The 13,690-nt window shown below is 46.2% G+C and overlaps 1 protein-coding gene across 1 annotated transcript; it reads right to left on the bottom strand.

Moving 5' to 3' along the window:
• Nucleotides 1-5,453: 5,453 nt before the first annotated feature.
• On the bottom strand, nt 5,454-11,885 carry PROCR (protein C receptor). The gene is made up of 4 exons (XM_070421514.1): nt 11,644-11,885; nt 8,792-9,043; nt 8,179-8,457; nt 5,454-7,934 (listed from the first exon to the last, which is right to left on the bottom strand). Exons 1-4 carry the CDS (start codon nt 11,720-11,722, stop codon nt 7,819-7,821), a joined length of 726 nt encoding a protein of 241 aa, XP_070277615.1. The 5' UTR covers nt 11,723-11,885; the 3' UTR covers nt 5,454-7,818.
• Nucleotides 11,886-13,690: the final 1,805 nt, after the last annotated feature.

Raw genomic sequence — 13,690 nt, 5'->3', positions numbered from 1 at the left:
TGTCTGGCATCGGGACAGGAACGCGAGGGTGACTTTCTCTCAGAGGTGCTTGCAGCGATCACTGTTCCTGCACAGGGCCGCGGGAAACAGAGACCCCGGGACCTCTCCCAGGCAGAGTAGACTGTCAGTCATTGTGGTTTGCTCTGCCCTGATGATTCCCTGAAACCCTGCCCCACCCAATTTACAACCCCACCCAAGCTGTGAGCAGAGGCTTTTGCATATGAATGGCCTGTTCTTTTGTAATGTAAAACCTAACAAACTGCAGCTGGGTCAAAGAGCGCCAAAGCTTCCAAATGAAGACTTAGACAGCAGCCTTCATTGCCTCACAGCTGGGCCTCATCTGGGCACTTCCAAACCCCAAACAAAGAGGAGGAACTTGCAGATCTCTCTGTAGCTACTGCTGGGTGGCCTCAGGCAGTAGCTGACTTTGCACCTCCTTGGAGATCCAAGAGCCAGTGGTCAGAGTGAGACCATACCAGAGTACAACTCTTCATATCCATAAGCGACACACTCAAGGGGCAGACTCAGTGAGCACCAAAGCCCCACTGAAGCAAGGCCTGCTCCATAAGGGTGTCTCCAGCACAGCAGTTCTCCCATTGTAGACACAGCTGGTCCTCACAGCCATTGGCCTGGTGGTCAATTCCTCCCAGTGATACCAACAGCAATCAAGACTTAACTACAACAAGAATGTGCACACAGCCCACAAAGGGGTGCACCAAGAGTGTCAGGTAATTAGGGAGGCTGAGCCACTGGGCCCTATAGGACACCTAGCACACAAAGTCACTCTATCAACACAGGGAAGCAGCCAAACTGCAGAGACAAAGAAACATGTCACAAATGAAAGAAATGGAGGAAAGCAAACTACTGGATATAGAGCTCAAAACTACAGTTATAAAGTTACTCAAGAATCTTCTAGAAACCTCCAAGAAATTTAGTGAGACTCTCAAGGATATGAAAAACGACCAATTAGAAATTAAGCATACACTTACTGAAATAAAGAATAATATACAGAGATCCAACAGCAGACTAGAGCAGAGGTCGGCAAACTGCGGCTTGTGAGCCACATGCGGCTCTTTGGCCCCTTGAGTGTGGCCACGAAGTTTCAATCGCACTGGACATGCGCACCCGCACGTGGTATTTTGTGGAAGAGCCACACTCAAGGGGCCACAGTTTGCCGACCACTGGACTAGAGGATCCCAAGAATCAAGTCAAAGATTTGAAATACGAAGAAGCAAAAAACACCCACTGGAAAAGCAAAAGGAAAAAAGAATACAAAAATATGAAGATAGTGTAAGGAGCCTCGGGGACAACTTCAAGCATACCAACATCCGAATTATAGGGGTGCCTGAAGAAGAGAGAGACCAAGATATTGAAACCTATTTGAAGAAATAATGACAGAAAACTTCCCCTACCTGGTGAAAGAAATAGACTTACAAGTCCAGGAAGTGCAAAGAACCTCAAATAAGAGGAATTCAAAGAGGACCACAGCAAGACACATCATAATTAAAATGCCAAGGGCAAAAGATAAAGAGAGAATCTTAAAAGCAGCAAGAGAAAAACAGTTAGTTACTACAAGGGAGTACCCATATGACTGTCAGCTGATTTCTCAACAGAAACCATGGAGGCCAGAAGGGATTGGCAAGAAATATTCAAAGTGATGAATAGCAAGAACCTACAACCAAGATTACTCTACCCAGCAAAGCTATCATTTAGAATTGGAGGTCAGATAAAGAGCTTCACAGATAAGAAAAAGCTAAAGGAGTTCATCACCACCAAACAAGTATTTTATGAAATGCTGAAGGGTATTCTTTAAGAAAGGGAAGAAAGCCCTAACCAGTTTGGCTCAGTGGATAGAGCATCAGCCTGCAGACTCCAGAGTCCCAGGTTTGATTCCAGTCAAGGGCATGTACCTTGGTTACGGGCACATCCCCGGTGGGGAGTGTGCAGGAGGCAGCTGATTGATGTTTCTCTCTCATCGATGTTTCTAACTCTCTATCCCTCTCTCTTCCTCTCTGTAAAAAATCAATAAAATATATTTTTAAAAAAAGAAAGGGAAGAAGAAAAAGGTAAAGATAAAAATTATGAACGACAAAGTGACAACAAATACATATCTATCAACAAGTGAATCTAAAAATCAAGTGAATAAAAAATCTGATGAACAGAATAAACTGGTGAATATAATAGAATCAGGGGTATAGAAAGGGAGTGGACTGACAATTCTTGGGGGGAAGAGGGTGTGGGGGGAGGGAAGAGACTGGACAAAAATCGTACACCTATGGACAAGGACGGGGGGAGGGGCGGTAAGGGCATGGGGTGGGGTGGGAACCGGGTGGAAGGAAGCTATGGGGGGGGGGGGAGAGGAACAACTGTAATAATCTGAACAATAAAGATTTATTAATTAAAAAATATGTTTATTTTATTTACTTACTTATTTAATACTAGAGGCCCAGTGCACAGATTCGTGCACTGGTGGGGTCCCGTGGCCTGACCTGCGCCCTCTCAAAATCTGGGACCCCTCGGGGGATGTTGGACTACCAGTTTTGACCCGATCCCTGCAGGCCAGGCCGAGGGACCCCACCAGTGCACAAATCTGTGCACCGGGCCTCTAGTATGCATATAACATCTTTGGTTAATCTCTTCCTGCTCTTCCCCCTTCCCCTTTCTCTTTGAGATTCATCAGTCTGTTCCATGTTTCCATGCTTGTTCATTGAGCATCTGCCCCATGGTGGTCAGTGTGCATCATAGCTACAGTTGAATGGTCAAATGGTCACTTAGGCTTTTATATATATACTAGAGGCCCGGTGCACAAAAATTTGTGCACTTGGGGGGGGAGGCGGGTCCCTCAGCCCGGCCTGTGCCCTCTCGCAGTCTGGGACCCCTCAGGGGATGACCACCTGCTGGCTTAGGACCGCTCCCCTGGGGATTGGGCCTAAGATGGCAATAAGACATCCCTCTGGCAGCCTGGCAGCCCTCAGGGGATGTCCACTTGCCAGTGGGGAGCAGGCCTAAACTGCAGTCGGACATCCTTAGCGCTGCTGAGGAGGCAGGAGAGGCTCCCACCACCACCACTGTACTGGCAGCCATCAGCCTGGCTTGTGGCTGAGCAGAGCTCCTCCCATGTGAGAGAGCCCTGACCACCAGAGGGCAGCTCCTGCATTGAGTGTCTGCCCCCTGGTGGTCAGTGTGTGTCATAGTGACCAGTCATTCCCAGTCTTTCTGCTGTTAGGGTCAGTTTGCATATTACCCTTTTACTATATAGGATAGAGGCCTGGTGCATGGGTGGGGGCCGGCTGGTTTGCCCTGAAGGGTGTCTCGGATCAGGGTAGGGGTCCCGCTTGGGTGCCTGGCCAGCCTGGATGAGGGGATGATGGCTGTTTGCAGCTGGTCACACCCCCTTCAGGGTAGGGGTCCCCACTGGGGTGCCTGGCCAATCTGGGTGAGGGGCTGAGGGCCATTTTCAGGCTGGTGGGTGACTGAAGCTCCCAACCTCTCCTTTTTTTTTTTTTTTATTCTGGGATTTATTTACCTTCTAAGGCTGTCACTGGAGCTGAGAGCTGGCTTTAGCTCTGAGGCTTGGCTCCAGCTCTGAGAACTCGGCTGCTGAAAGCGGGTATCTGGGTTTGTTTGGGTTCTATAATTGAAACACTGTTGCAGCTCCTGCTCCGAGGCTGGCTGGCTGAAAGCAGGTTTCTGGGGTTTGTTTACCTTCTATAATTGCAACATTGTTTCTTAGAGTGCAGCTCAGAGGCCGGCAGCGGCAGGCGGGGAACGTTGTCTCCCTCCATCACTGGAGCAAGCAAGCCTCCTGTTTGCTTCAGCTGCCTGGCTGCTGGCCGCCATCTTGGTTGGCAGTTAATTTGCATATCTTGCTGATTAGCCAATGGGGAGGGTAGCGAAGTTACGGTTAATTACCATGTTTCTCTATTATTAGATAGGATATATACAGAGAGATGTTTTTATTAATTTTTTAGGGGGAGGAGAAGGGAGAGCAATAGAGAGATAGAAATATCGATGAGAGAGTAACATCATTGATCTGTTTCCTCCTGCATTCCCCCCACAGGAGATTGAGCTCACAACCTGGATATATGTCCTGACTGGGAATTGAACCTGTGGCCTCTTGGTTCCTGGGTTGATGCTCAACTGCTGAGCTACACCACCAGGCAATATGTTTATTTTAATTGATTTAGAGAGCAAGGGAGAGGAATAGAGAGAAACATCAACCAGCTGCCTTCTACATGCCCCCTCCTGGGGATTGAGCCTGCAACCTGGGAATGTGCCCTGTCCAGAAATCAAACCTCTTGGTTCATGGGTTGACACTCAACCACCGGGCCATACCCACTGGGCCTACTTTGTAGTATTCTTATTTGTGTATGATTCATCTTCCCCAGTAAACAATGAGCTCCTCAAGAAGCATGTCTTAATCATTTTGTATCCACAAAAGTACACAGTATAAAACCTTGTATATGGAAGTTACTGGTAAACATATACTGAATGAATAGAAAATAAACTGATAGTCAGAGACTTAGTGAAAATTTAGGATTTGCTTTTGTTTTTTGTCTTCCCAAGATCTGAAACCTTTTCCTTTGTGTGAATCTTAATGGGAGACAGGGTTCCACAATCCACAAGAAAAGCCAAAGATACCGAAAGTTTCCCTCCCACTCTCCTTGCAGCAAAGGCAAATGGCTTGGCCATTTGAATCCTCCCACCAGGACTCTGAGTCTTAAACAAAGAGTGTAGAACAGAGTAGAATTCATTTGAGATGGCAGCCTACAGTGGTGATTGAGGTATAGTTCCAGCTGTGGTATCCTTCCCTAGACCATTCCTATGTTGTGACTTTGGCTGTGATCCCTGGTTTTATTTTCTGAGTTTGATTAGCTGGCCTTCTCATCAATTCTGAGGATTTCAAATATTTATTTCCCCTTTAGTTGGCAGAGTTGGTTTCTGTTGCTTGCAACTACAAATCTTAGCATAACTTTAAGTTATGGGTTTAGAGAGATGGCAAAAGCACAGGTCTTTCACTTTTTTCTTTGTGAACTTCTGTATTGGTACTGTCATTTAAAAATATGCTTTTAAAATCAATAACCCAAAGCACAGTTGGGCAAAAAGTACTAAGAAATAAAATTTGAAAATTAGGATGGAACCAGATTGCACAAATCCTTAAATATCATTTTGAAGATTCTGAATTTAGCTCAATAAATGTGGGAAATTTATAAAACAGAATAATGAGCCCAGCTGGCATGGCTCAGTGGTTGAGCATTGACCTACGAACCAGGAGGTCACGGTTCAATTCCTAGTCAGGGTACATGCCTAGGTTGCGGGCTTGATCCCCAATAGAGGATGTGCAGGAGGCAGCCACAATGATTCTCTTTCATCATTGATGTTTCTGTCCCTCTCTCTGATATCAATATCAATCAATCAATAAATAAATAGAACAATGATATGATCAAATCAATGGTTTTTTATTGTTATATAGAAGGTGAAACAGAACTCAGAGAAATTAGAGACCAGGAGAACAATTAGGAAGAGGCTATTGCCGTGGTCCAGACAAAATATTGAGAACATTTCTCAATTTGGAGACAGAGTGAGGTTGTCAATCACAGGTTGGGTGTTTTGGAGGCAGATGCTGAGATAGAGTTTGAGGTGTAAGGTATTAACTAGGGGGAGGAAGCAGGATTGAATAGAGGGAAAAGTTAAACTGAATATAGATCAGACATAGACCCAGTCAACTTGACAAGGAGCTCTGGAGTGACTATGGCTCATCAGAATTGTACTGCAGTAGGCCAGAACAGCTGCACCTTTACATCCCTGCTTTGCTCAGTCAACAAATGAGGATGGCCCTTGTGTAGGACTGTTCTCTGTAGATGAGGCATACCCTGAAGGAACTGAAACAGCAAGAAGCTATCTCCCTGTAACTGAACAGCAAGTTCCTTGAAGGTAGAACTGGGTGGCACACTTCCATGCCTACCACAAAGAAAGAGATGAATTATAATACCTGGAACAAAAGCAATGGAGTGGAAATGAGGGAATGGATTCTACAGATATTGTATTTTGTAGGTGGGGGATGAAGAGGGAGTAAACATAAGTTAACTCTGAGTCTTTACATTGATATGATTTGATGGTAATTCTGTTTAATTGATAGTAAACCACAGGAGAAAAAGAACAGGTTTGGGGAGAAAGATATGTTTATTTTGAATATGCTGACTCTAAAATGTCTACAGAATATTATGGTAGAGATGATTTTCAAGAATGAATGCATATGGGGATGGTCTGGAGATCAACAATAAGTGCTATACAGGGTGGGGCAAAATTAGGTTTACAATTGTTCATATGAAAAATAATACAATAATTAATAAATAATAATACAAGAATAAACTCTGCTTTACATACTCATAACTGTAAACTTACTTTTGCCCCACCCTGTATTTGAGTATACATACATCATATATATTCTTATTTAATATACATAATGCCTCTATGAAGTAGGTATCTTTATTATACCCTTTTTGTATGTTTTATCATACCTTTTGTTTATGAAGAAATTGAGACTTTAAGAAGTTAAAATGCCTGGTGAAAGAAGTAAAACTCAAGTCTGTCTGATGACAAAACACATGCTCTCAGAAACAAGATTATATTGCTTCCCCATAGAAATCACCACAGATAGATGGTATTTGAAGCCATGCAAGTTAGTAGGTTGCCCAAAAAGATACAGTTTAAAGGGAAACAAAGGAGCCCAAAAATGGAATTCTAAGGGAGCTGAAATTTCCAAGATAAATGGAGTAAGATGGTATAGGCAAAGGGATTGAACAGTTTTTAAAAATTAGAAGTATGGTATTTCAGAAGTTGGGGTAAAAATAGCTCTAGTCCACAAAGTGAAATGTGCGGATATCATGGAGGATGCAGTTTCCACAATTAGAGGTCATTGATGAGTTTGGAGCAGTTTATTGAGATGTCAGACTGCAATGGTTGAAGAGCGCATCTATAATAATAAAAGTGTAATATGCAAATTGACCAAACGGCCGAACAGTGGAACGACCGTCCGGACGACTGTCTGGATTAACTTCCGGACAAAGCCGGGTCTGCGAGGGCTGAGGCAGCTGGGGCTGTGAAGGCCTACTCTTGTATGAACTTCATGTATTGGGCCTCTAGTAGGAGATAAAGACATAGAAGCAAAGGATATAGGGTACTTTTCTAGAAAATTTTCAAAGTAGAGGGAATAATAATGCCTTATACATAAATAAGGAATTTTTTACTACTATTGACTGATTATTTAATAACTCCTTGTTCCTATATTACTTGGATTTTATACTCCTACCATTTCTCTTGTTATTTCTTTCTATCTCCTTCATAGCATTGTCTCTTCCTATGGCTGACACATCTGCAGGCATTGAATGTTATTTATTTTGGTTTTGTGATGACTTGTTTTGCATGAATGTTATTTATTTTGGTTTTGTGATGACTTGTTTTACTTGGTTATGTGATTCTGTCTGTCTTTGGAGGATGGGCCATAGACCCCACCATCACTACCACAACTCCATCATCTGTTTTTCACAAAGACAGACAAGCATTCACTTCTCAAACCAATGCAACGAAGCATGCAAGTTCTTAGTTTTTTAGTCAACCAAGTACTCCGTCTATCTAGCCTTCTCTCCTTCCCTTGCCCCAACTCTTGGTGGGCAGATCTGGAAGAAGAAAGCCGGTACTCCAAACATGGGATATCATGTCCCAAATGGGGAATATGTTTGGCTTTTCAGTGAGCTGAGGTTTTTCTTTGTCAGCCCCCATCAGTCCAGCCCTTCTCCAGAGGGGACTGGAGAGTAATTAACACAGCCGTCCACCGGTGCACAGGAAGATGCCTCCAGCCACACCACCGATGATGAAAGTGCCCAGCAGGATGCCCAGGACGAGGGAAGTGTAGGAGCGGCTTGTTTGGCTCCCTGGAGAACATGCAGAAAGTTAGCCTTAAGAACATACCCCTAAGGAATCTATGGTTTGAATCAAACCCCAAGGGATTTCTGCCCCAAAGGTAGGGGACTAGTTCACCAAGTGACTTAAGCTGTGTGTACTCTGTCCCAAACTCCCAGCCCTGGGAGTCCTGTTGCTCAAGGTCTCCATCCTTCAGGTCCATCCATTTGCCTGGAACCTACCCAACATACAGGCCCATGGCCAATCCCACCGTACCTTTCAAGGTTTTCGTGGTGAGGTGTTCTTTCACGTACTGCACACAGGTGTTCTGCAGGAAATCCTGCAGGTCATACCGAGTACGATTGTAGGCGTTGAGCTGACGCAGGGTGTAGGTGACCACTGTAGAGCTGACCTGGGACTCTGCCACCCACAAGGCAGCCTCTGGCTGGAAACTCACAAAAGAGCTCCCATTCACAGCCACTTCAAAGAAGGTATGGGCCCTAGAGCCCTCAGGAGGCAGCTCACAGCCCAGGAAGCAGCGAACGGTCAGAGGAACTGTGGAGGGGGATTCAGGGTCAAGGGGATGTGTGGAGAGGGTGCCAGGTGTAGGGATGTTCACCTGGGGGAAGTGAACTTTAGGGTTTCAGGGTGGGTCTACCTCAAGATCATGCCAGCAGGAGGAAGGCCTGACAGAAGGCTCGGACTCCTCTCCAGCCTCAAGCTCTTACCCAGCAATCAGTAAATGCCCGTGCCAGGGCACCACTGGGCTCCTGAGAGCCTCCCGTCCCCACAGGACCACGCCCATGTGTGCCAGGTCCATCCACAAGACCCCTCTGGGAACCCACAGGTCCCCACCCCAGGCCACGCCCCCCAAGCGTGACCCACTCACAGGCCACGCCCCGCTCCTGGTGTACTAGCTGCACTATGCCTTGGAAGTTGCTCAGGTAGAGCCGCACGCTTCCCTCTGTGTGCGCCCAGCTCTGGGGCTCCTGCAAGGGGTGCAGCTGAAGAATCGTGATGTTGGAGTCCTGGCCTTCCAGCAAGTGCGTCAGCTGCCCCCCCAGCGACGCGTTGCCTTGGTACAACACTTGACCAGGGTGTGGGAAGTAGGAGATCTGGAGCATGTGGAGGTTCTGAGCACCTGGGGGCGGAAGTCAGTGCGTTGGTCCCTGGCTGGCCTGAGAGGGGCTGGCGTGGAATGGGTCGGCGAGTAGCCGGAGTTAATAACCCCGTCTCCAGAAGCCGGCCGCCCACCTTCTCGGCCCTTCATAAACTACAAAGCGTCCGCCCACCCTTCCTCCCATTTAATGCTCACAGTAACCCTGCCAGGAGGGGAGGACAGGGATTATTATCTTCATTTTACAGAAGAGGAAACTGAGGCCAGAAGAGGAGAAGCCACTTGCCTGAGGGTAAGCCAGGCAGTCAGTGGAAGACCCACTCTGATCTCCCTTCTGTCTCTCACCCCCGCCCCCTCATTTCCAGCTGGTCAACAATTCCTGACCTACAATAAAAATCCCGATTCTGTCCCCTCTGCCACTGGCCTACTTCAGGCCTCATTGGTTCTCATCGGGACTGGGGTAGTAACTTCTTTCCTCATGCTCCTGCCCCTCATTTTTCAGTTTCATCCCTTTTAATCTGATCTCCACCTGGCCCGGAAATAAGGTTATGTCCTTCTGCTTAAAATCCTCCAGTGAAGCCCAACCTGGTTTGGCTCAGTGGATAGAGCGTCATCCCGTGGACTGAGGGTCCCAGGTTCGATTCCTGTCAGGGGCATGTACCTCGTTGCAGGTTCAATACCCAGCCCTGGTCAGGAAGCATGCGGGAGGCACCCAATTGCTGTGTCTCTCTCACATCGATATTTCTCTCTCTCTGTCTCTCCCCCTCCCTTCCACTCTCTCTAAAAAAAAAGCAATGGAAAAAACATCCTCAGGTAAGGATTAACAAAAAAATAAAAAAATGTAAAGTCCTCCAGTGACACACTCCCCTATCAATAACAACAACTACGGCCCACCGGCCACATGCAAATACAAATATTGTATTTGTTCCCGTTTTGTTTTTTTACTTCAAAATAAGATATGTGCAGTGTGCATAGGAATTTGTTCATAGTTTTTTTTTAAACTATAGTCCGGCCCTCCAACGGTCTGAGGGACAGTGAACTGGCCCCCTGTTTAAAAAGTTTGAGGACCCCTGAACAACAACAATAATAATAGCTATTGGGCTTATAATGACCTGGGCACTGTACACACATTATTATGTTATTTGTGCCTTCCTTCCTTTAACTTAATACAGGAGCTACTATTATTAACCCCAGTCCATACGGGAAACAGGCTAAAATGATATAACAGAGCCAAGATTTGAATGCAAGCAGTCTGCGTCTAGCATTCTTAGTCAGCCAGCTATACTGACTCCTTATAGGATATCTGTCCACAGAATCAAGTCCAAAGTCTTTAGCATGGATTTTAAGGGGACCAGGCCCCTGCTGCCTTTTTCAGTCTCTGCCCAGTGCTTGGCTGTATCAAACTCCTCATGCTGCCTTTTGACTGACATGTAAATAGCATGTCCGGGTTGCTCTGCTTCCTGGCAAACTTCTATTCATGCTTCAAGACCCAACATGGTTGTTCTCTCCTTGGAGGAGTTTTCCTGATGCCTCTTCTCTTTATCCTTCCAGACAGTGGACCCGTTTCAATGACCCGAGATTCCACATAACTGTCTGTAAACACACAGGCTACCATGGGCTCCTCTAGGCTACAGGTTCATACGGTTATCTCTACCTCCTACGCCTAGTAAGGGCCTGGCACAGATTTGGTGCCTAGAAAATGTCTGAGGAGGGAATGAGTCTGGGGTTGCAAATCTGTGCTGTGACCACGTTTGCATTTGAGAAGTGCTCTGTGTCTACAAGTGTGAATAAGTACATCTGTGTGGATAACCTTAGACAGGTTCTTCACTGCTGTGTGCCCCCGTCTCCTCCTCTGTGAAATGGAGATAATATTACATCCCTTGTAGAGAGTTTGTGGGGGTTAAATGAGGCAACACATGCTTTAACCATAGTGAACACTCATTGAATTCTGGTTATTATTCACTCCTCTCAGAAGGGGAGACTAAAGCTATAGAGATTGTGGGAGAAAGAAGAGGCCCTGTGCAATTGCAATGAAGGGCAATCACCCCTCTTCTGTGCTTCCCCCACTTCAGGCAGCTGATCTCCTGAGTTCTCCCGCTGACAACAGCTTCTTTTTCCCCAGCTTCACCTCACCCACTGTCCCCAGTTTTCCTCCACTTTCTCTATTCTCCTTTTCTGCCTCACATACCTCAGCCCCAATCTTTCCCCAAGTATTCCCTCAGTTCTCCATGTCCTCCAATTCCTTTCATTTCTCATCTCATCTCTGGTGTCTTCCCGTCTTCCCTAGATTCACCCCCATCCACCATCACCCTCAGCTCTCCTTCTCCAGACTTTACCCCATCCCCTCTCCCTAAGGCTAATTCCCTCAACACTTCTACCAGTCCCTTTCCCATCTTTCCGGTGTTGTCCACCCCCACCACCAGCCTGCTCCGTCTTCCCCTCTCTCACCTGGCTTTGGAACACACACCAGTCCCCGGAGCCCTGCCTGCCCTATAGAGAGACCCAGCAGGCCACAATACAGACACGGTGAATAAGCTCTCCTCTGGTCTAGCCCACATACCCCAAGAGCCATCCTGAGGCAGGAGATGTGACCTCCCTTCCCCTCCACCTCGGCCCCCACTCACCATCGGAAGTTTCCTGGATACAAAGGGCCCTGCCGGGCAGAATCAGTAGAAGCAGCAGTGGCAGCAATGTTCTCAACATCCTGGGACCTTGATCCCACCTGTACTTTGGCAGGCTGGGGGCTCCCACTGACTGCAGCCTAGGGGAGTGAGGACCGCCTGGGAGGGGAGAAAGCTGAACGGAGGAGCTGGAAGGTGACCAGGGGGCGGGAGGAGGAAGAGGGCGTCAGGCCTTTAAAGTGTTATTCCAACCCCGGCTCATTTCCTACTAGGGGGCCGGCCTCCTCTTGCCCGCCCCCGGCCCCGCCCTGCATCGAATTCTCCTGCCCAGACCTGCCTTTTCCCTTTTCCCTAAACCGCTTCTGAGGAACAGGGAGAGGCGGAAAAAGGGGGAGCAGGGGCTTCCAGAAGTCCTGCCCTCGCTGAGTCAGGGGGTGGGGCATCTGTTTTCAATCAACTTAGAGCAGACTCTGGGGTGTAGGAACCAGCAGGTGACTATTGAGGAGACCGAGGTCCAGAGAAGTTCAGGGACTTGCCCAAAGTTTATGCCTCATGGTGGTCACAGATCAGGAATTAGAATTGTTTTCCTGCATGCTGGCTACATTTTCATAAGAATTTCGCCGAAACCGGTTTGGCTCAGTGGATAGAGCGTCGGCCTGCGGACTCAAGGGTCCCAGGTTCGATTCCGGTCAAGGGCATGTGCCTGGGTTGCCGGCACATCCCCAGTGGGAGATGTGCAGGGGGCAGTTGATCGATGTTTCTCTCTCATCGATGTTTCTAACTCTCTCTCTCCCTTCCTCTCTGTAAAAATTCAATAAAATATATTTAAAAAAAAAAAAAAAAGAATTTGAAGAAAATAGTAATTACACAATCAGGGATCTTGCGCTCAGAAATAGTCACGAGATGAGTATAGAGGAGCTCATTTATTTGTAATAGGAGATAATTATGACCAATATAATTCTCAATAGAGGATTGATTATTTAAAGCAATAGTTTTTAAACTGAAGTCACAATCTTATTAGTGTAATATGCTAATTAGACCAGTCATCCTTCTGGATGTCCTTCCAGACCAAGCCAGGGCTTCGAGGGAAGCCTGGGTCCTGGGCGCCAGAAGGAAGCTGGTGCTGGCAGCCAGGGGGAAGGAAGGCCTACTATTGCACAAATTTCGTGCATCAGGCCTATAGTATTATAATTAATATCAGCTAATGGATGACTGAATGAGATAGTTATGGTGTGCATAAATCTCCAAGAGTAAGTTGCAGGACGTTATGTTCAGTTTGGAACTATTTATATGTCAACTACACACACAGCAACTAAACAACCTATTTCTTTATGGGAGTAAGTGAATCTGGAAGGACCTACTATAAATATAGCAGTGGTTTACCTCCAGGGAGGGGCCTGAGACTGAGAATGTGTGTGTGTGTGTGTGTGTGTGTGTGTGTGTTAGGGGTGGAAATCTTGTGAAAGGCTTTACACTCTAATTTGTGAAGGGTTTTATCACTCTATTGTTGGAGAATTTTGCATCTAGAATGTGATCATATGTCTCTTGTTGAATTAAAAATAGATTTTAAGTAATAAATTATTGCAGAAGAGAGTAGCAGATCATTATGAGCTGATGTACTGAAATGAGCCATTGATAAGTAAATAAAGGAAGTGTGGCAAATACATATAGTATAATTCCATCTATTTTTACTTTAAAATTTTTCACAGATGTGTATATGTCTGGAAGGATTCTGTCAATAGAAATGATCTCTGGGGATGGGATTAGAGAGAAAGTGCTTGGGGGAGATTTTAATTTTTTATTCTATGCACTGTTTCTTAGAGGGAAAGTTGATGTCATAGTGGAATCGGGGCAAACCCTGGACACATACCAGGTTCCTAGTCTCTAAATTGATTATATGTAAGAATGTCCATGCTCACCTCCTAGTTGTTGCAAACTAGCTTAGAAGTAACATCACAGTCCTTTCCCAGCTTACCAAAATAGTCTACTCAGAAGAACTGGGGCCTTGTTTTCCTGGTCTCAAGAAAAGTGGAAGAACTTAAATCAATGC

This window comes from Myotis yumanensis, unplaced genomic scaffold (assembly GCF_028538775.1).
Source record: "Myotis yumanensis isolate MYYU_CA2020_CCGP unplaced genomic scaffold, mMyoYum1.0.hap1 SCAF_7, whole genome shotgun sequence".
NCBI lineage: Eukaryota > Metazoa > Chordata > Mammalia > Chiroptera > Vespertilionidae > Myotis > Myotis yumanensis.
The sequence above is the reverse complement of the archived record's forward strand: the minus strand, read 5'-3'. Positions and strand labels throughout refer to the sequence as shown.